The sequence below is a fragment of the Oncorhynchus mykiss genome, chromosome 6 (genome assembly GCF_013265735.2).
Source record: "Oncorhynchus mykiss isolate Arlee chromosome 6, USDA_OmykA_1.1, whole genome shotgun sequence".
Taxonomy (NCBI): domain Eukaryota; kingdom Metazoa; phylum Chordata; class Actinopteri; order Salmoniformes; family Salmonidae; genus Oncorhynchus; species Oncorhynchus mykiss.
The window spans coordinates 68,384,888-68,408,537 of NC_048570.1; the positions used below are offsets into that span (position 1 = coordinate 68,384,888).

General features: G+C 44.1%; 1 protein-coding gene across 4 annotated transcripts in view; it reads right to left on the minus strand.

The window, feature by feature from the left end:
• The window catches only part of LOC110526419 (transcription factor 12), a 101,810-nt gene extending 86,723 nt beyond the window's left edge, over positions 1-15,087 (minus strand). The window contains exons 1-3 of one of the 4 annotated variants that reach the window (XM_036980810.1): positions 14,860-15,087; positions 13,925-14,013; positions 13,637-13,709 (exon numbers count right to left, since the gene is read on the minus strand). In XM_036980810.1, coding sequence (XP_036836705.1) covers positions 13,637-13,709; positions 13,925-13,996 — 145 coding nt within the window. In that variant the 5' untranslated portion in view covers positions 13,997-14,013; positions 14,860-15,087. Of the gene's footprint in view, positions 1-13,636; positions 13,710-13,924; positions 14,014-14,768 lie in introns of all 4 variants that reach the window. The other 3 variants (XM_036980809.1, XM_036980812.1, XM_036980811.1) reach the window with 3 other exon arrangements.
• Between the last annotated feature and the right edge of the window lie 8,563 nt (positions 15,088-23,650).

Here is a 23,650-nt window from a genome sequence, read left to right on the forward strand (position 1 = left end):
GGTTGTTCACTTCCAATCTAACAGCTACTCTCTCATGTCACATGGAGACCGGCTCGGCTCGCTGCGAGGGACAACCCCTCACTGGGGCTGTGTGTGTGTGTTGGAGTACCCTAAACTGTTCACAACTCACATGGAAGTAGTCAAAAAATACATTTTGACTGTGTGCAGAGAAATACAGTATCCACATTTTCATGCCATCATACCATTTCTCCATACCGGGGTATACAGTATTATCGAATGTGCACACAAGGGGTGCTAATCCCCCCCCCCCCCCACCTGGCACAAAACCATTTAGGCAACATGGATCTTGATCTAGGATGGGATTGAATGTCTCTGCTGTAACCAAGAAGCTTGATCTTGACATCTAGCCACTTAGCTAGCAAGTTAGCAAATCAAATGCATAGCCGGAGCCCTGAGCTGGATATAAATTATTTGATACATGTTAGATTTCTTATAGTTATATTTAACTTATAATTAGTAATAAGCAGTGGGGTAGCACGTACTTTGGCAGACCACGCAACCCCCCCCCCATTTTTCTTTTTATATATATATATTGAAAATCATACCGTCGGTATTTCGAAATACCCCAGTATACGGTATATCGCCCAAGCCTAATATCAACATTGTCAAATGTCATCAAATTACACCATAATTACTATCAATTTCATAATTTGTTTTATACTTAGTGATTTTAATTTGTAGAAATATCTCTAGGTAGGCAGAGGTATGGAGCCGGCGAAGCTGCAGTATTTGCCCAATGTCCCCCTGCTGAGCACACACAACACACAACCGATGGCCTCTTCAAATTCATGTCATTAACAGGCACGAAGGAGAAACCGCAATTTCCCTCTGTTCAAGCTGCAGTTGGGTTCATGTTTGTTTTGCTATCTCTGTTTCTCTGGCACACTTCGGAGGGGCCTTGAAGGGTCCTGGCAGTGCAGTTCTGCTGCATTTGTCTGGGTATGCCCAGTTCAGACGCATTAATCCAAACTCTCATTCCCTGCAATTTCCACACTTCCTTCCTGTGCTGCTGCCTGCGCCCCTCGCCATATGTTCACAGTGGCTTACGGAGGAAAGGTGCTTTTTCCTCTAGAGGAGCTGGAGCACGCAGGCTAAAGAGATGAGGAATTTATCTCTGCTATAACATAAACTGCCAGAGTGCAGTAGTTATGCAGAATAAATGAGTTTCTAATTTAACATAAATCAATTTCCCTTAGGTTTTTAGTTAATAACGTGCATCTAAAATGTTTACAAACACCAAATCCACTCATATTTCATTCAAATGGCAAAAGGCCTTGGACTGGTTGAGAAACAGTTTAACTAGGCATAGTGGCAGACTAAATGAGCTAAGTGCTCTAATACTGCTACGCAATAATATTTCAAGTGATATTACATCAACAACAAAAAAGACTCATAATTGCAGACTCAATTTACGCTAGAACCTGTACTGTAAAAATCCTCAAATTGCAATTCACTCAGCAGAAAGGTTAACTACAGAGAAGTGCCCTCGTGTGGTCATACAAGCAGACAAGTCATATCTCTTTATTCATTCACCGTGCGTGGATCTTTTTAGGGTGAAACAAACACGGGAGCACAAAAGGATTAGCCTACCACACCAGCGGGTTCCTGCAATCAGCAGCGTGTTTATTACATCAGGAGGACTTCGTTTTATTGAGCTGCTCATTAGTAGGTTTAATCAGAGTCGTGTCTTATGACTGTTCTAACAGCACTATCAGATCCCTCATCAGAGGGCTGAGTACTATCTCACACACACACACACACACACACACACACACACACACACACACACACACACACACACACACACACACACACACACACACACACACACACACACACACACACACACACACACACACACACACACACACACACAGCTGAGAGACAATGAGAAAAATGGTAGGAAACACACACATCTTTACTGAAATTAAAGCACACGAAAACACAATGAAGAATGTAGCTAGCGTTCCCCCATATAGCTTCTGATACAGAGTCCCTTCTCATTCCTGTGCTCCTAGCCATGAATTAGCCAACATGGCAGAGGAAGGCCCATCGAGTCCCACTCCTCTGCCTCCAACTACAGTGCTGAATATAACACAGGCCCTGGTAGGCAGTGGACTGCACCGGAGCCAAACGTTCCCCTCATTCTCCCCTGGCCCTGACACCAATGGCAGGGCTGTCAGCACAGCAAGCTACTCTCACGCTTCTCATAGGAGGGGGACAGCAGGCTTTCCTGACTAATTTGGGCTTGTGTGATCTTCTCTTCCTCGTGACGTGTTTTCTAGTGATGAAGATGAACATGTGGGAGTGAGAGAGCCCTTCTTTGGTATCAAAAGTGAATTAACATGATGGGACGATATTAATGATGTAATAAAGTGAGTGACAGCCAATTAGAGCGCATGACCAGTGCCCCTCTGCTGTCCCATCTGCTTCACAGTCAGAGAGGATCCTGGGACGGGGCCAAAAGGAGGCTGGAAAAACGACAAGCTCTCTCAATTTATTAACTCACTTTTCATCACCCTTTTTGATCAATGTTGATTAGCACAAATAATCAAAAAGCTATTTTAAGTATCCTGGACCTAACTGTCAAATAATAAGTGATTCATATTTCAGTCTTCTAGCTCAGTAATAATTATTAGATTTGCAGGAAGGGAACATATTCCCAGCTGAGAGACAATGAGAAAAATGGTAGGAAAGCACACAGTGCAGTGTCATCAGTATTTCCTTCAAATCCTGTTATTTTTATTAATCTGCAATATGTCACGTTCTGACCTCTATTTCCTTTGTTTTTGTATTTATTTAGTATGGTCAGGGCGTGAGTTGGGTGGGCAGTCTATGTTTGTTTTTCTATGTTTTGGTCTAGTTCTATGTTCGGCCTGATATGGTTCTCAATCAGAGGCAGGTGTTCGTCATTGTCTCTGATTGGGAACCATATTTAGGTAGCCTGGGTTTCACTGTGTGTTTGTGGGTGATTGTTCCTGTCACTGTGTTTGTTTGTCACAGGATAGGACTGTTTTGCGTTTGCACATTTCTTGTTTTTGTTAGTTTGTTCATGTGTATTGAGTTATTAAAACATGAATAACCACCACGCTGCGCTTTGGTCCGCTTCTCTTCCTCCTACAGACGAACGCCCTTACAGAATCACCCACCTACCAAGGACCAAGCGGCGTGGTAAACAGAGGCAGCAGCAACAGCAGCAGCAGGAGAAGCGACTGGTGCAGCAGGAGCAACAGCAGCAGCAGCAAAGGCAGCAGCAGCAGGAGCAGCAGCAGCTACAGTGGGAGAGGCTGCACCACCTGGAGAAATGGACATGGGAGGAAGAACTGGACGGGAAAGGACCCTGGGCAGAGCCAGGAGAATATTGCCGCCCCAAGGCCGAGCTGGAGGCAGCAAAAGCAGAGAGGCGGCATTATGAGGAACTAGCACGGCAGAGCGGATGGAAGCCCGAGAGTCACCCCCAAAAATTTCTTGGGGGGGGGCACAGGGGGAGTGTGGCAGAGTCAGGAGTCAGACCTGAGCCAACTCCCCCCGTTTATCGTGAGGAGCCAAGGAGGAGCTCAGAACCAGAGCTGGTGTTGGAGGTGAGCGAAGCAGAGACTGTGAAGGAGTTAATGGGGAGATTGGAGGAGAGTGATATGAGGGACTTGCTGGTTTGGTGCATGAGGCACGACATTCGCCCGACGGAGCGTGTCAGGGATTTAATGGCACCGGGGTCAGCTCTCCATACTCATCCTGAGGTGCGTGCGAGGGGTCTGGTGAAGACTGTGCCAGCCTCACGCACCAGGCCTCCTGTGCATCTCCCTAGCCTTGCACGTCCTGTGCCATCTCAGCACTACAGTGCTCATAGCAGTGCTAACTGTGGCGGGCGTGGTGCTGGTCAGGCACCGTGTTATGCAGTTGTGCGCACGGTGTCCCCAGTACGCGTGCTTAGCCCGGTGCGCTACATCCCAGCTCCCCACATCTGCCGGGCTAGGGTGAGGATCCAGCCAGGGCGGTTGGTGCCAGCCCTGCTCTCAAGATCTCCAGTACGCCTTCACGGTCCGGTCTATCCGTCACCACCTCCACGCACCAGCCCTCCGGTGGCAGCCCCCCGTACCAGGCTGTCTCTCCGGCCCATCCGTCCAGAGCCTTCCTCCTCTCCAGCGCTGCCGGAGTCTCCCGCCTCTCCGGCGCTACCAGAGCCTTCCTCCTCTCCAGCGCTGCCGGAGCCTCCCACCTGTCCGGCGCCTCTGCCGGAGCCTCTCGCCTGTCCGGCGCCGCTGCCGGAGCCTCCCGCCTGTCCGGCGCCTCTGCCGGAGCCTCCCGCCTGTCCGGCGCCTCCCGCCTGTCCGGCGCCTCTGCCGGAGCCTCCCGCCTGTCCGGCGCCTCTGCCGGAGCCTCCCGCCTGTCCGGCGCCTCTGCCGGAGCCTCCCGCCTGTCCGGCGCCTCTGCCGGAGCCTCCCGCCTGTCCGGCGCCTCTGCCGGAGCCTCCCGCCTGTCCGGCGCCTCTGCCGGAGCCTCCCGCCTGTCCGGCACCTCTGCCGGAGCCTCCCGCCTGTCCGGCGCCTCTGCCGGAGCCTCCCGCCTGTCCGGCGCCGCTGCCGGAGTCTCCCGCCTCTCCGGCGCTACCAGGGCCTTCCGTTTCTCCAGCGTTGCCGGAGCTTCCCGTCTGCCCAGCGCCAGCTGAGCTTCCCGTCTGCCCAGCGCCAGCTGAGCTTCCCGTCTGCCCAGCGCCAGCTGAGCTTCCCGTCTGCCCAGCGCCAGCTGAGCTTCCCGTCTGCCCAGCGCCAGCTGAGCTTCCCGTCTGCCCAGCGCCAGCTGAGCTTCCCGTCTGCCCAGCGCCAGCTGAGCTTCCCGTCTGCCCAGCGCCAGCTGAGCTTCCCGTCTGCCCAGCGCCAGCTGAGCTTCCCGTCTGCCCAGCACCAGCTGAGCCTCCCGTCTGCCCAGCGCCGCCAACGCCGCCCGTCTGCCCAGCGCCGCCAGTGCCGCCCGTTTGCCCAGCGCCGCCAGTGCCGCCCGTCTGCCCAGCGCCGCCAGTGCCGCCCGTCTGCCAGGAGCCGCCAGTGCCGCCCGTCTGCCAGGGGCCGCCAGTGCCGCCCGTCTGCCAGGGGCCGCCAGTGCCGCCCGTCTGCCAGGGGCCGCCAGTGCCGCCCGTCAGCCAGGGGCCGCCAGTGCCGCCAGTCAGCCAGGGGCCGCCAGTGCCGCCAGTCAGCCAGGGGCCGCCAGTGCCGCCAGTCAGCCAGGGGCCGCCAGTGCCGCCAGTCAGCCAGGGGCCGCCAGTGCCGCCAGTCAGCCAGGGGCCGCCAGTGCCGCCAGTCAGCCAGGGGCCGCCAGTGCCGCCAGTCAGCCAGGGGCCGCCAGTAAGCCAGGTGCCGCCAGTAAGCCAGGGGCCGCCAGTGCCGTCAGTCAGCCAGGGGCCGCCCGAGCAGCTGCCCCTCTGTCCAGAGCAGCTGTCGCCCCTCTGTCCCAAGCTGCTGCCGCCCCTCTGTCCCGAGCAGCTGCCCCTCTGTCCCGAGCAGCTGTCCCTCTGTCCAGAGCAGCCATCGCCCCTCTGTCCCGAGCTGCTATCGCCCCTCTGTCCCGAGCAGTTGTCCCTCTGTCCCGAGCAGCTGCTTCACCTCTGTCCCGAGCTGCCCCTCTGTCCCGAGCAGCCCCTCTGTCCAGTGGGGTCATTGAGAGGGGTGGTCATGGTGAGTAAGCCAGGGAGGCGGACAATAAGGCGGACTAAGACAATGGTGAAGTGGGGTCCGCGTCCCGCGCCAGAGCCGCCACCGCGGACAGACGCCCACCCAGACCCTCCCCTATAGGTCAAGGTTTTGCGGCCGGAGTCCGCACCTTTGGGGGGGGGTACTGTCACGTTCTGACCTCTATTTCCTTTGTTTTTGTATTTATTTAGTATGGTCAGGGCGTGAGTTGGGTGGGCAGTCTATGTTTGTTTTTCTATGTTTTGGGGCAGTTCTATGTTTTCGGCCTAGTATGGTTCTCAATCAGAGGCAGGTGTCATTAGTTGTCTCTGATTGAGAATCATACTTAGGTAGCCTGGGTTTCACTGTGTTTGTGGGTGATTGTTCCTGTCACTGTGTTTGTTTGTCACAGGATAGGACTGTTTTGCGTTTGCACATTTCTTGTTTTTGTTAGTTTGTTCATGTGTATTGAGTTATTAAAACATGAATAACCACCACGCTGCGCTTTGGTCCGCTTCTCTTCCTCCTACAGACGAACGCCCTTACACAATAACAATAAAATGTTAATGTATTGCCATTTATGATGTAAAGGATGTAACACATGTAACTGCTTCCTCTACCTCATTCAATAATGTAACAAAGCCAAAGAGAAAATGATTTCCCTTCATTACAATAATTACCATGGTAACAAACAAAATGAGGTTGCATGAATTGAAAGTTGAGAGCTTTACAAAAGATTTAGCTTGAGTCCGTCGCCTTTAATTTATTACTGTAAATCCTTCAAAAGACAAATTAAAACCAGGAACAAATCAGTGGCACACAGTAATCCTCAAGTATTTTAAAAGAGGAGAGATTGAACTTCATTTTGGATTGGTATTTTGCACAGCACAGCAACAAAATATTTCAGACCTCAGACCTAAAAATAACATGCCACATTCACTGCAAATGCAGTTGCAACCAAATCTATACATAGGAGAGGCTGGCCCAGCCACTGCTGAGGGATTAGGCCTACACAACAATGACTTGGACTCATCAGCATTTTCTACATCTGAAATGGAAATCCTGACAAATGTATCAAGCCTCAGGTCACGGTCAGGGTTATCCTCACAAACTAGCCACAACACCTGAGAAAGTGTGTGAGTGTGCGTGCCACGTGTACCGTGTGTGTTTGTTTGTTCGCGCGCACGCACGCAGGCGAGAGAGAGAGAGAGAGTTTATGAGTGTGGGAAAGAGTGAAAGAAGCAGAGATGCCCCATTGTGCAACAATCCACTCTGTGATCTTCAAAACCACTAGAACAAAACATGACCCTATGATGGAAACCTATCTGATAAGGACAATTATTTGGTATGCTTTTTGGCAAGGCAGTGGTGTACATAGTCTGATTCCTGCATTTAAATCCCCCTCCCCTCAACACCTGCACAGAGTGACCAAACAGACAGGCAGAAAAGGAGCTGTAATAAAATCAGTGATAGTAGAGGGGTGGCCACTCCCTCCTAGCCTGCATCCCTCCCTCCTTATGAGATCCTGAGTAGATATGGTTAAACTGGTAAAGGGCCAGTCCCCAACTCAGCATCCCAGCAGCTCCCCAGGGTACCCCCAGTAATGCTCTGTCCAGGGCTCTGACTCCCACAGGGGCCTGGTAGATCAAACAGGGGATCATTACTCATTCCTTCCCACTAACCCCTGCTCTGTTATTCCCAATCGAAGCCCTGCACGCTCCCAGGCGCATCACTGACACCACACGGCAGGCCCGGCTGCATGCGATGGCCACGAGCTCCCAGATCATTAGACGAGGACAACCCACCCCTCCTCCTCCCGCTGCTGCCCCCAGATACGTCCTCAGAGAGTAGGGCCAGTCATTTGTGGTCAGGATGGAGGTAGGTAATGCTATTGCATCAATGTACTGTATTTGGGAGTTAAAACGAACAGACATCCTGTGCTTCAGCAGCAGGTGTTCCCAAAGCATGCATGCATACATACATACATACACACATACATACATACATACATACATACATACATACATACATACATACATACATACATACAGATACAACTCACTACCTCAGTCCAACACCTAACACTGTGTCCATTCAGACTACATCAGCCAGAGGTCAGGCACAGATAAGCAGGAATAGAAATATATCTCTGCCTGGTTTTAAATCCAGCTGCCTCAAGTCACAATAATGGTTGTTTGGTCCCCACCAACTAAGTGCCTTCACAACTTAATACAACATCAAATACATGGTAATAAATTGCTCATTTAAAAAATGAATTGGAATCCACATCAAAGGAGCCAAGTCAGATGTACAACACCAACTTTCTTCAATCAAAATAATGACAGTCTAGGAGAAGCCTGATCGTAATCTACCGCATATTGGGTGACTGAAGACATTATTTGAATGCTTTTCCTCTTGGCAGACCTGCAAAAAAAGATGCAAAAGCTGTGCCAAGTCACCTGCCTTCAAAGGACTTCCATCGCTATGGCAACAGCACAGTTCTCCATAACCAAGTCAGGAGCTGACCTGTGATACATAAATGAGAGATGTCCAAACTCTCCCTGAATCTTCCCTCCAGTGGCGGGTGGGAGGCCCAGTCTGCCAGGGGAGGGTACCCATTTGAAGGCATCACAAACGCAGTGTGGCCCAATGGTTCACAGAGCAGCCGGCAGGTTATCTAAAAATAACCTGACGTCTCAGAAAAAAAAGATTCCTTCAGCAATACAATCAAAGGCGTAAAACATGAAATGAAGTTTATCAAACTAAAGCTTGCTATAAGACCTGATCATATTTCTAAAAATGAAATAAAACATTTATTTTATTTTTATATAGTCTAGAATTTTTTCATGCATCTTTTGTAAAAAAGGAGTTCTAAGACTACAAACTCAAATGAGATGATCAAAACAATGAGAGCCTATGAGAAATGAAATCAGTCAAAAGGAGAACTGGAGTGAGAAGCATGTCAAGGTACAACAGCTTCCGTGAGCAAAATAAAATAAAAGATTCAGCTCAGTCCTTCTTTAAGAACCTCAGTTGAAAGCTACTGTTGTGGTTACATATATTGAATCTGTTTGAACTAATCCATTGTAGAAGAAAAATGCATGCTTAAATTGAAGACCGACTTAGCAGTTGCTTTAAACAAAAAATACAACATTCCAAATCCTTTGAAAATGCTTTGAAGATAAGCTGCGTTCAAGATTAGTTTTGTCACCTTTTATATCTTCACACATTGTGACATGTACAGTGGAGAGGTTTCTGTGTGTGTTAAATTATCTTAAAATGCAAGCTGGGTACTTCTGCAAGTTCTAAGTCTTCTGACTGAACAAAACAATCCTTGCTTAATAATTATGAATGAGAATAAGTCATATTCTTCAACACTGTATTAATAATTAATCAGCAGATAATAATATTTTCTAATCCATGGGGATAAATGCTGAAGAAAGAGCTTTAAACTGAGAGAAAGTTTGCTCAAGTGGAAGGAAACTGCAGTGTAAGTCTATCACTAGCATATCATTTAAATTAAATTCACAAAAAGTACTGTAAATATAATTTAACAGTTCTGACATCCTTGTAACATCCTTATACAACTTCGCTTCATCTATTCTGTAAACAAGCGAATGGTAACATGTGGCACATTCTTTGAATTGACTACAGGCCAACCAGGAATACCAACCAGGACCATTCTAAACAAGATGGGATAAATAAACATAATTACAGGAAGGCAACATCGCAGGTGAAATGTATCATAAATTCTGTTCAGGTAGTCAACCCGCAGTAGGAGCAGAAATATTTGCCTCAGTCTGTCCCTCTAGGAGCAATAACAACCCAAACATAATTATGGCTTTTCTGATTCTTGGCTGACTTCTACAGCAAGTCTAAAGTAAATGGAACAGAGAGAGCAAACCATGATCTGAAAATATTCCTAATATAGCTCACCAAATATAAAAGTGCCTCAGTGAGCTCTGAAGCAAGCTAACTGAGCAGCTTGGACATAGATGTTAACGTAAGTATTGCCTCATGCAGAACATTCCATTTGAGGTATCAGTGGTTTCTAGTTTACTACTTACTTTAGGTCAAGGAGTATAGCAAGCTTGGAAAGCTTGGAACAGACAGGTGTGTGACTGTGACACACATAAAAAGCCTCATGGAGACTCAGGCCAAAACATATCCCACATACTATATTTTGCTGGAAATAGAACAAAAGCAGAATCCACATAAGCCTCTACAAAACATGGCTCAATTCTTGTGACTTTTCTTACTGACTAAATAAATACCACCCGGCATTTCAGCCATGACGATGAGCTTTGATGGGAAAAACAGTCTATGAACAGGCTCTATTTCTTTTCTATTCTAAACAAAAAGCAGCATGCTGATGCTGGTCTATTTTGGAAGCCACAGAGTGCATGCCCAACACATCAGGCTTAAAAGTGTCTGGTCACATGATGTCCATGAATGCCATGCTATATTAAATTCTAAAGCACACCGCAGAGTTTACTGAGTTCAATTCTCCCACTTCTCACATTAGGAATTCAGAAAAGGAGTTCCTTTGTAACACTTGAATTGAAGCAACATTCTATTTTATATTTATTTATGGTGGGGCAAAATGGAAAGTATGATCACTGAAACAGAAGTAGGCCAATTCAGCAACACTTTACATAGCATTAGCTACATAGAGCGCAATTAAAGGATGGTTGGGAATATATTTGACATAAGATAAACAGACTCAAATTGATATATATTGATAATGCTCTGTATATTTGTTAATACTTATGAATGCACAGTGATTGCTTTACCCAAACTGATTTATGAAAGTGCAAGTATATACAGTGCCAGCAGGTAGCCTAGTGGTTAGAGCGTTGGACCAGTAACCGAAAGGTTGCTGGATTGAATCCGCAAGCTGAAAAGGTAAAAGTCAGTCATTCTGCCCCCGAGCAAGGCAGTTAACCCACTGTTCCCCGGGTGTTGCGGATGTTGATTAAGACAGCTCCCCACACCTCTCTGATTGAGAAGGGTTGGGTTAAATGCGGAAGATACATTTCAGTTGAATACATTCAGCTGTACAAGTGACTAGGTTTTCCCTTCGGAAGGTATTCAGACCCCTTGACTTTTTCCACATTTTGTTACGTTTCAGACTTATTCTAAAATGGATTAAATAAATAACAATCCTCAGCAATCTACACACAATACCTCATAATGAAAAAGTGAAAACATGCTTTTAGACATTTCTAAAAATGTATTAAAATAAAAAAAACAGAAACCTTATTTACATAAGTATTCAAACCCTTTGCTATGAGACATGCAGTTGAGGTCCGGTGCATCCTGTTTCCATTGATCATCCTTGAGATGTTCCTACAACTTGTATGGAGTCCACCTGGGGTAAATTATATTGATTGGACATGATTTGGAAAGGCACACACCTGTCTATATAAGGTCCCACAGTTGACAGAACCAAGCCACAAGGTCAAAGACATGGTACTTAGAGAACAGAGACAGGATTGTGTCGAGGCATAGATCTGGGGAAGGGTACCACAACATTTCTGCAGCATTGAAGGTCCCCATTGAAGGTCCCCTCCATCATTCTTAAATGGAAGTAGTTTGGAACCACCAAGACTCTACCTAGAGCTGGCCGCCCAGCCAAACTGAGAAATTGGTGGAGAAGGGCCATGGTCTGGGAGGTGAACAATAACCTGATGGTCACTCTGACAGAGCTCTAGAGTTCCTCTGTGGAGATGAGAGAACCTTCCAGAAAGACAACCATCTCTGCAGCACTCCACCAATCAGGCCTTTATGGTAGAGTGGCCAGACGGAAGCCACTCCTCAGTAAAAGGCACATGACAGCCCGCTTGGAGTTTGCCAAAAGGCAGCTAAAGTCTCTCAGACCACGAGAAACAAAATTCTCTGGACTGCTGAAACCAAGATTGAACTCTTTGGCCTAAATGCCAAGTGTCATGTCTGGAGGAAATCTGGCACCATCCCTACGTTGAGGCATTGTGGTGGCAGCATCATGCTGTGGGGATGTTTTGCTGCAGCAGGGACATGGAGACTAGTCACGATCAAGGCAAAGATGAACGGAGCAAAGTGCTGAGAGATCCTTAATGAAAACCTGATCCAGAGCGCTCAGGACCTCAGACTGGGGCAAAGGTTCACCTTCCAACAGAACAACGACCCTAAGCACACAGCCAAGACAACACAAGAGTGGCTTCAGGACAAGTCTCTGAATGTCCTTGAGTGGCCCAGCCAGAGCCCAGACTTGAACCTGATCGAACATCTTTGGAGAGACTTGAAAATATCTGTGCAGCAACGCTCCCCATCCAAACTGACAGAGCTTGAGAGGATCTGCAGAGAAGAATGGGAGAAACTCCCCAAATACAGGTGTGCCAAGCTTGTAGCGTCATACCGAAGAAGACTTGAGGCTGTTATCACTGCCAAAGGTGCTTCAACAAAGTACTGAGTAAAGGGTCTGAATACTTACGTAAATGTGATATTTCCGTTTTTTTATACATTTGCTTACATTTCTAAAAAACAGTTTTTTATTTGTTATTAGGGGGTATTGTGCGTAGATTGATGAGGGGAAAAAACAATTTAATCAATTTTAGAATTAGGCTGTAACGTAACAAAATATGGAACAAGTCAAGGGGTCTGAATACTTTCCGAAGGCCCTGTACTTAAAGCATCAATTCCGCACTGACTTGACCTGGATCCCAAGCTCTTTACTTCTGTGGAGGCAGCACCCAGAATGGGTAGTGAGGATGCAAAGTACTCTGAAAAACATCCTAACACTTCCCAGCCTTTTCACAAAAGTTCCCTTTTGGCTTCATTGTCTTGCTGTTCAGTACATTGTCTTGCTGTTGTTTCCACTAAAAGTGTGTCCTTTAGAACTAACGACAAGGCAAGGATTTGTTGTTTTACGCAAAACAAGTATTGAGGAGGCATAATGCTTGATTGTGCTGTGGATTAATGTCCTGGAGCCTTTACAGCAAAGAAATTATCCACATAAAAGCAGGGAATTTAAGCAACCCTTATTAAAACATCTACGACAATGAAGCAAGATGCATCAACCTAAACAGCCCACTTCTGCATGAGAAATGCTCCTGGTTAAAAGTACACTACATCAGCTCACGACTTCTAGTCATTGAGCCTGTGAGATAGAGATAGATGTGTGAAGGCCACATGAATGGCCAGGTCTTTAGGGACATGGGGCTGAGGAACTCACTCCCTTTTTCAAATAGCTCAGCACTGGGGGAAGGACACATGCATATGAAACACCACTTAATGCTGTAACCCCATACTGTACTTACTACACAACTGATAGACATTGGATATCTTTGGTACAGCTTTTATATGGTGCACAAATCTAGGGAGCAATATATCACAAACACAATCAATGCCCCACTGTCAATATGAGCAAAATTGATCTTGATGTCATAATCAATAGAAAATGGGTATGCGAAAAAGCCACAGAGCTCTTTTTGCACACAAAACACAAGGAAGGGTTATAAAGTAGTGCTAATTAAAATGATACTACACTGTCATAGCTGTTAGGTCGATAAGTATTCTTTCACATATGTAAAATAAGGCTAAACCATTCCTTATTTCCACATCTTTACAGCAGTCAGTCCAGGTGGAGGTGGCATGTTTCACACGCAAGATGTGTGGAGTGCACACACAGACAGACACACACAGACAGACACACACACACACACACACACACACCGCTAAGGCGGGAAATGAATAGTAATACTATGTTTAATATGAAACCTTCCTCCTTTGGCTTTTCACAAAATGAATAACTTGAATATCCAAAATGCAGTGGGAGACATCAGGAACACTCATATGAACAGATTTCAAACAGCAGTGGTTAGACAAGACACAACAGGGGGAGAGACAGGGCCAGAACAGAACAGAACAGAACAGAGGACATATTCAAATAGGTTTCTGGGATAAAATCCTACCTGGTGCACTGAACTGGCTGCTTCCAAGAGTGGTTGGTCGGTTTTTCCCACTATTTACAGGTGGAGAAAACATCTACCAGAAGAAAAGAAATGGTCTGAAAAATGTGACTGAGACAAATTAATATTTAGCCTTTGATAATCATGCATCTGTTACAAGCTGTTCAGACGTCCTGTGTTTCATAATCAATTTCTTCACTGGAGAGACATTGACTGATATAGAATAAAGTGGGCTAAATAACAAAAAATAAAACATTATAAAAAAGATAGTTAGATAGATAACTGTCCTACCGCGCTAAAATCCAGCAAGTCACTCAATTCCTTGTCTGTGCCGATTGCGGCAATCCGCTGTTGAGGATTCATCCTGCCAATCTTTAGACCTAAAGAAGAAACAGATTGTTTGCGTAGGTCCAATTATTATTGTTTTTTTTTTATTGTCCTAATTCCTTGATTTTAAAAAAAGTATCCAATCAATAACGAACTTCAGTAAAGTGCAATCTCATTCTAGATTCCGACTGAAATTGACAAGGAATATTCCCAGAACACGTCGGTTCCGAAAATAAATCTGCACAGTGACCCTTGACATTGCTGTGCGAGTTAATTGATCAAAGGTAGGCTACTGCAACAACCGATGAAAGTAATTGTAATTGACCCCTTGTCATCCACGGTTGAACGCTCCCTTTTAGAAAATGTTATTGCACATTATGTAATCTGAACAGAATGAAAAGGAAAAGGTAGCCAATACGTGGTAAGGAAATTCCATCTACTTGGAATGGTACAGACACATTGAAAATGCTTGGCGCTGCGTGTAACACCAGTGACACACGGAGACCTGCAGCATCGTTTTTCAAATGTTTATGACTCCCCAAACGCTACATTTGTATCAATCTTCCGCGACAGACTAAATTACAAAATAACGAACCTACTGTAGATTTTTAAATCACGGCTTAATAATAAGCTATACAATACGTTGATTTGCAATAGTCAGTGATGAGCCACGAATTCGATGTGTTATTAAATAGAAAGTGAATTTGCATGTTAAACAAAAACAGAAAATCCACCAATATGCTGTAGGCTACAGATTTAGGCTGTGTAAAACGCCCTTTCAAGTAAAAGTAGTAAAGCAAATGCCAACCCTTTACTCCATACCAGCTCCAGTCTCTTGTATCCCAACTTCTTTCACCCAGTCCGAAACCTTTTTTGACAAACTCACTACAATATTTTACCTTTTCCCCTTTAAAATTCCAACTAGGGCGATCGGGTGTGGTAGTATGGAGCTTCGTTTTCCTGTAACGCGTCTCAAATACTGTAAAATAGTGGTTTAGGTTGTAATATTTAGCTAAATATCCCCTATATGTCACTTGCGAGTTAACCTTATGCAGACAGACATTTTTGCTTCGCAAAAACCTCAGCACCACAATGACATTCTGTGTTGTATCCTTCCGCTGAAAACAGTGAAACGATATCCCCGGCCTAGCCTACTACAGACACCACGCGGAGTGGTAGGAGATGACAGTAGTTGAGAGGACCCATCATATTACATTTATCCGGTCTTAATCAATCATTAGGCACAATTATGTGAGACTAGTACAAATAGATCGAAACCAGATTTTGTAAGTTGTGTCAATCAGAGCATTGGTGTAATGAAAGGTATTGGTGCAAGTGTCTGGGGATATTTGAGACCTCTGAATTCGCTACACTGGTGTCAGAAGTGGGATAATGAATACATGAGTAGCCTATGAATATATATGGACCGAGACATGGATGCATATGGACCGAGAGAGAGTGGGGAAGAGAGAAATCACTTTAAGGTGGTTGCAACTAATTGGACATAATTCTGGCTCACAGTAAATGGGGAATGTTGACCCAGAGTAGGCCTAGTTTATTTAAAAAGACGTTTAAAAAGAGTATCACAGTTATAACCTGTTTGTCCCTATGTATGTTAGCCTTATTAATTGAATCCGTCTAAAAGACAGAGAGCATTGTGTGCTGCAATGTCATGTCTGTCATGGTTTGAGCACAATCAAAAGGCAAGCAAACTGTTCAACCTATTTTTCTTGTGGCAAAACTATTTTTATGGACAGCACAATATGTCGGGACTACTTTTTTCTCCACTCCACTAAGGCAAGAGGGAAAAAAGGAAAGAAAGTGGTGTGAAAAAACAGTAGAACGTGTATCGACATTATATATAATTATTCAAAAACAGCTTGATCGGTTTGGTAAAATGTTAATAGCGGTAATATCCTAGCATTTCGGCTGCATCCTTCTTCAGCCATTGGTGTCGAATGAGCTCAGAAAACAATAGAGTTGGGCCAGGGCCAAAACTCTAATGCAGGGGTTCTCAAAGTGCGGTCCGAGGTACTGTAGAGGGTCTGCGGCCAGATAAATCATGTCTAAAAAATTAATACATAATATATAAAAAAATGTACATACGTTTTTTAACATACATTTTACTAACAACAACAGATTCAACTAATTTTGGCCAAGGGATCCATGGAATAAGATTAGTCTGTAATACAATAAAATGTAATATCATTAATCTACAATTTATGTACTTAACCCTGGGCAACATGGGCCTAGGAGGCTCACAGGAATATTGGTATCCACAGTACTTCACCAATTATAAATATTTCAACTCAATACTTCTTGCATTTTTTATTTAAATGGCCTGTAATTTAAGATTTAAAACTGCAACTTTTTCTCTCTGACTCATAGAACAATGTGTTAGAATTGCAGGAAATTAGCTTGAAAACGGCTAAATATTCTCTCTGATGCCAAGAGGCAGGCCTTTAAAATATTACTTCCCAGGGCCCAAGACTTAGTTCACCCAGCAATGCATGCACTGCCGAAATCATAGTAAAACTCCTTTTATGCTATTTTTTTCTCATTTGACTTGTGAAATGATTATGAGGGGTCACTGCTGAATTTTCTATCACAAAAGGGGTCCTCGGCCACAAACATTTTGAGAACACCACTTCTAATGAACAAAAGTTTGGTGTGCGATGAAAATGATCAATTGAAGATCATCCGTTGAACAAATAATCTGTCCCTACCAGGCTATTATGTTTTGTTTCCAACAGTAAGAAAAGTCAAGAGAAGAGACATGACACTTAAGGATAATAGAAAATATAGATGAATATTGAAAATATAAAATCTCTGTAGCCAGTGATCATCAATAGCATATGCATACTGGATGTAGATACTTAGAGGAATTCAAATGCTTTGGTATTATAGGGTTGAACATATTTATCAAATTTAGTACATTTTGTCAATCTTTCTAAGCTTACATTGTTTCCTGGTAGTATTTGCCTGGCTGCAGTCCGATAGGCCTACATCACCAGGTATATCTATATAGTTATATATCTCATCTGTATAATCACAGTGAAATCAAGTTGGGAAAATTCATTTTTAAAAAGTATGGTTTAATAAGACACTCCATCTAGGTTTAACAATACCCCAAAACAAGGCTAACACTGCTTGTTTGGATGTGGCTCACCTTGAGTAGAATACTGTAGGCCAAGCTTTAGCCTTGGTATTATGCTGTCCATTGTCCACTCAATGGGCCTCTACTGTATATCCACTTATTACTTTTCTGAAATCCAGACTGCCACCTGTTGGACAAACTAACCATAGTCGACTATGTTACTCATCACCAATGAATGTATTGAATGTAGCTCTCATTAATGACATTTGTAGACCTATTTAATGGGCCTACGTGGCAACTGGCAATATGTGTGAAGATTTGATAAAAAAACTACAGGAAACCCAAAGTTTATAACAGGCTAAAATGGATAACGTCAGAGTGTCGATGTTGCTAATCCATACCTTGTCATAGATCATATTCAGACCTTGAGATTTTTCACTTAGCAGTGTGTCAATACAAACTTGCATGGAGTGCATCAATTCTTGTTTTATGTTAATTCAATTACAAATATGGGACCCAATCATGCTTGCCTCAGAACCAGAGAAACCTGGATTGGAGCCCCAGCTGGGTTACCACTGGATGTGCTACACTAGTGTGTGGCGGGCCTAATGAAAACATCCATGCATCACATTACCAGATATTCTTTGGTATTATGTAGAGAACACCCATTAACCCATTAAATGAGTGCTCTGACATTCGATTGGAGATTAGTTTGGAAATATTTTGCAACTGTTCATACAATATACCACTTCGACACCCCCAACTGTTATGATATTTGAACATACAGATTAATGTAGCCTAGCCCATTCAAACCACAGGTGGCCCATTTATATGGAAACAGTCAGTCACAAACTGTGAAATAAGTCAAGGGGTATGAATACTTTCTGAAGGCACTGTAAAGCATTCATACCCCTTGACTTATTCTACATTTTGTTGTGTTAGAGCCTGAATTCAAAACTGATTAAATATATGTTTTTCTATCACCCATGTACACACAAAATTTTAGGAAAATTAAATACGGAAATATCTAATTTCCATAAGTATTCACACCCCTTTGCTATGCCGCTCCAAATTGAGCACATGTGCATCCAATTTCCTTTGATCGTCCTTGAGATGTCGTTACAACTTGATTGGAGTCCATCTGTGTCCAATTCACTTGTTTGGACATGATTTCAGAAAGAAACACATCTGTCTACATACTATGTATTTCATTTTCAATAAATGTTCTAACATTTCTAAAATTGTTTTCACTTTGTCATTGTGGGGTATTGTGTATAGATGGGTGAGAAAATATATTTTTGAATATAGGCTTTAACACAACAAAATGTGTTATAAGTCCAGGGGTATGAGTACTTTCTGAAGGCCCTGTGTATATAACAATATAAACACAACATGCAACAATTTCAAAGATTTTACTGAGTTACAGTTAGTTATAGAAGGAAGAAGGTAATATAGAAGGAAATCAGTCAATTGAAATAAATTCATTAGGCCCTCATTTACAGTGCCTTGCGAAAGTATTCGGCCCCCTTGAACTTTGCGACCTTTTGCCACATTTCAGGCTTCAAACATAAAGATATAAAACTGTATTTTTTTGTGAAGAATCAACAACAAGTGGGACACAATCATGAAGTGGAACGACATTTATTGGATATTTCAAACTTTTTTAACAAATCAAAAACTGAAAAATTGGGCGTGCAAAATTATTCAGCCCCCTTAAGTTAATACTTTGTAGCGCCACCTTTTGCTGCGATTACAGCTGTAAGTCGCTTGGGGTATGTCTCTATCAGTTTTGCACATCGAGAGACTGAAATATTTTCCCATTCCTCCTTGCAAAACAGCTCGAGCTCAGTGAGGTTAGATGGAGAGCATTTGTGAACAGCAGTTTTCAGTTCTTTCCACAGATTCTCGATTGGATTCAGGTCTGGACTTTGACCTGGCCATTCTAACACCTGGATATGTTTATTTTTGAACCATTCCATTGTAGATTTTGCTTTATGTTTTGGATCATTGTCTTGTTGGAAGACAAATCTCCGTCCCAGTCTCAGGTCTTTTGCAGACTCCATCAGGTTTTCTTCCAGAATGGTCCTGTATTTGGCTCCATCCATCTTCCCATCAATTTTAACCATCTTCCCTGTCCCTGCTGAAGAAAAGCAGGCCCAAACCTTGATGCTGCCACCACCATGTTTGACAGTGGGGATGGTGTGTTCAGCTGTGTTGCTTTTACGCCAAACATAACGTTTTGCATTGTTGCCAAAAAGTTCAATTTTGGTTTCATCTGACCAGAGCACCTTCTTCCACATGTTTGGTGTGTCTCCCAGGTGGCTTGTGGCAAACTTTAAACAACACTTTTTATGGATATCTTTAAGAAATGGCTTTCTTCTTGCCACTCTTCCATAAAGGCCAGATTTGTGCAATATACGACTGATTGTTGTCCTATGGACAGAGTCTCCCACCTCAGCTGTAGATCTCTGTAGTTCATCCAGAGTGATCATGGGCCTCTTGGCTGCATCTCTGATCAGTCTTCTCCTTGTATGAGCTGAAAGTTTAGAGGGACGGCCAGGTCTTTGTAGATTTGCAGTGGTCTGATACTCCTTCCATTTCAATATTATCGATTGCACAGTGCTCCTTGGGATGTTTAAAGCTTGGGAAATCTTTTTGTATCCAAATCCGGCTTTAAACTTCTTCACAACAGTATCTCGGACCTGCCTGGTGTGTTCCTTGTTCTTCATGATGCTCTCTGCACTTTTAACGGACCTCTGAGACTATCACAGTGCAGGTGCATTTATACGGAGACTTGATTACACACAGGTGGATTGTATTTATCATCATTAGTCATTTAGGTCAACATTGGATCATTCAGAGATCCTCACTCTGAACTTCTGGAGAGAGTTTGCTGCACTGAAAGTAAAGGGGCTGAATAATTTTGCACGCCCAATTTGTCAGTTTTTGATTTGTTAAAAAAGTTTGAAATATCCAATAAATGTCGTTCCACTTCATGATTGTGTCCCACTTGTTGTTGATTCTTCACAAAAAAATACAGTTTTATATCTTTATGTTTGAAACCTGAAATGTGGCAAAAGGTCGCAAAGTTCAAGGGGGCCAAATACTTTCGCAAGGCACTGTATGGATTTCACAAGACTGGGCATTGGAGCAGCCATGGGTGGGCCCCACTGGGGAGCCAGGCCCAGCCAATCAAAATTCGTTTTTCCCACAAAATGGCTTTATCACAGACAGAAATGCCTGTGATGCCAGAAGAACGCTATCTGCCCCAATACATAATACCAACTGTAAGGTTTGGTGGAGGAGGAATAATGATCTGGGGCTGTTTTTCATGGTTCAGACTAGACTCCTTAGTTCCAGTGAAGGGAAATCTTAACGCTACAGCATACAATGACATTCTAGACAATTCTGGGTTTCCAACTTTGTGGCAACAGTTTGGGACAGGGACTTTCCTGTTTCAATATGACAATCCCCCTGTGCACAAAGCGAGGTCCATACAGGAATGGTTTGTCGAGATCGTGTGTGGAAGAACTTGACTGGCCTGCACAGAGCCCTAACCTCAACCCCATCGAACACCTTTGGGATGAATTGGAACGCCAACTGCGAGCCAGGCCTGGTCGTCCAACATCAGTGACCGTCCTCACTAATGCTCTTGTGGCTGAATGGAAGCAAGTTCCGGCAGCAATGTTACAACATCTAGTGGAAAGAAGAAGAGTGGAGTTTGTTATAGCAGCAAGAGGGGACCAACTCCATAACAATGCCCATGATTTTGGAATGAGATGTTCGACGAGCAGGTGTCCACATACTTTTGGTCATGTAGTATACTGTACATTATATACAGTACCAGTCAAAAGTTTGGACACACCTACTAATTTATTTATTTATTTATTATTTGACCTTTATTTAACCAGGTAGGCCAGTTAAGAACAAGTTCTCATTTACAACTGCGACCTGGCCAACACAGAGTTACAATAATTACAATTTAGCAATTAAACACTGGAGTGATCGATGTGCAGAAGATGAATGTGCAAGTAGAGATACTGGGGTGCAAAGGAAAAAAAATAAAAATAAATGATAATATGGGGATGAGGTTGTTTGGAGGGCTATTTACAGATTGGCTATGTACAGGTGCAATGATCTGTAAGCTGCTCTGACAGCTAATGCTTAAAGTTAGTGAATGAGATATGAGTCTCCAGCTTCAGTGATTTTTGCAGTTCGTTCCAGTCATTGGCAGCAGAGAGCTGGAAGGAAAGGTGACAAACGGATGGCACAGTGATAGACTGCATCCAATTTGCTGAGTATTGTGTTGGAGGCTATTTTGTAAATGACATCGCCGAAGTCAAGGATCAGTAGGATAGTCAGTTTTACGAGGGTCTGTTTGGCAGCATGAGTGAAGGATGCTTTGTTGCGAAATAGAAAGCTGATTCTAGATTTAATTTTCAGTCTAACCAGACACCTAGGTATTTGTAGTTGTCCACATATTCTAAGTCAGAACCATCCAGAGTAGTGATGCTAGATGGCCAGGCAGGTGCATGCAGCGATCGGTTGAAGAGCATGCATTTAGTTTTCCTTGCATTTAAGAGCAGTTGGAGGCCACGGAAGGAGAGTTGTATGGCATTGAAGCTCATCTGGAAGTTAGTTAACACAGTGTCCAAAGAAGGGCCAGAAGTATACAAAATGTTGTCGTCTGCGTTGAGGTGGATCAGAGAATCACCAGCAGCAAGAGCGACATCATTGATGTATACAGAGAAAAGAGTTGGCCCGAGAATTGAACCCTGTGGCTCCCCCATAGAGGCTACCAGAGGTCCGGACAACAGGAACCAAGGCTGTTGAGTCTGCCAATAAGAATGCAATGATTGACAGAGTCGAAAGCCTTGGTCAGGTCGATGAATACGGCGGCACGGTAATGTCTTTTATCGATGGTGGTTATGATGTCGTTTAGGACCTTGAGTGTGGCTGAGGTGCACCAATGACCAGCTTGGAAACCAGATTGCATAGCAGAGAAGGTATGGTGGGATTCTAAATGGTTGGTGATCTGTTTGTTAATTTGGCTTTCAAAGACCTTAGAAAGGCAGGGTAGGATAGATATAAGTCTGTAACAGTTTGGGTCTAGGGTGTCTCCCCCTTTGAAGAGGGGGATGACAGCTTTCCAATCTTTGGGGATCTCAGATGATACGAAAGAGAGGTTGAACAGTCTAGTAATAGGGGTTGCAACAATTGCGGTGGATCATTTTAGAAAGAGAGGATCCAGATTGTCGAGCCCAGCTTATTTGTAGGGGTTCAGATTTTGCAGCTCTTTCAGAACATCAGCTATCTGGATTTGGGTGAAGGAGAAATGGGGAGGCTTGGCAAGTTGCTGTGGGGGTTGCAGAGCCAGGTGGAAAGCATGGCCAGCTGTAGAAAAAGGCTTATTGAAATTCTCAATTATCGTGGATTTATCGGTGGTGACAGTGTTTCCTAGCCTCAGTGCAGTGGGCAGCTGGGAGGAGGTGCTCTTATTCTCCATGAACTTTACAGTGTCCCAGAACTTTTTGGAGTTTGTACTACAGAATGCAAATTTCTGTTTGAAAAATCTAGCCTTTGCTTTCCTAACTGCTTGTGTATATTGGTTCCTAACTTCCCTGAAAAGTTGCATATCGCGGGGGCTGTTCGATGTTAATGCAGAACGCCACAGGATGTTTTTGTGCTGGTCAAGGTCAGGTCTGGAGTGAACCAAGGGCTATATCTGTTCCTGGTTCTACATTTTTTTAATGGGGCCTGCTTATTTAAGATGGCGAGGAAAGCACTTTTAAAGAATAACCAGGCATCCTCTACTGACAGAATGAGGTCAATATCCTTCCAGGATACCCGGGCCTGATCGATTAGAAAGGCCTGCTCGCTAAAGTGTTTTAGAGAGCGTTTGACAGTGATGAGGGGACCATTACGGACGCAGGCAATGAGGCAGTGGTCGCTGAGATCCTGGTTGAAGACAGACAGTAGAGGTGTATTTAGAGGACAGGTTGGTCAGAATGATATCTATGAGGGTGCCCGTGTTAACGGATTTGGTGTTTTACCTGGTAGGGTCCATGATAGTTTTGGTGAGATTGAGGGCATCTACCTTAGATTGTAGGACGGCCGGGGTGTTAAGCATATCCCAGGGTTTTTCTTTATTTGTACTATTTTCTACATTGTAGAATAATAGTGAATACATTAAAACTATGAAATAACACATATGGGAATCATGTAGTAACCAAAAAAGTGTTTAACAAATCAAAATATATTTTAGATTCTTCAAAATAGTCATCTTTTGCCTTGATGACAGCTTTGCTCACTCTTGGCATTCTCTCAACCAGCGTAGTCACCTGGAATATATTTCAATTAACAGGTGTGCCTTGTTAAAGTTAATTTGTGGAATTTCTTTCTTCTGAATGTGTTTGAGTCAATCACTTGTGTTGTGACAAGGTAGGGGTGGTATACAGAAGATAGCTCTATTTGAGAAAAGATAAACCATTTCTAATACGATTTCATTTAAACTTCCTCTATCGGTTGTCTGTGCGGTTGGTCCTTTTGTGTGTTGTAATTTGAGTAAAAACATCCACAGAAAAGAATCATTA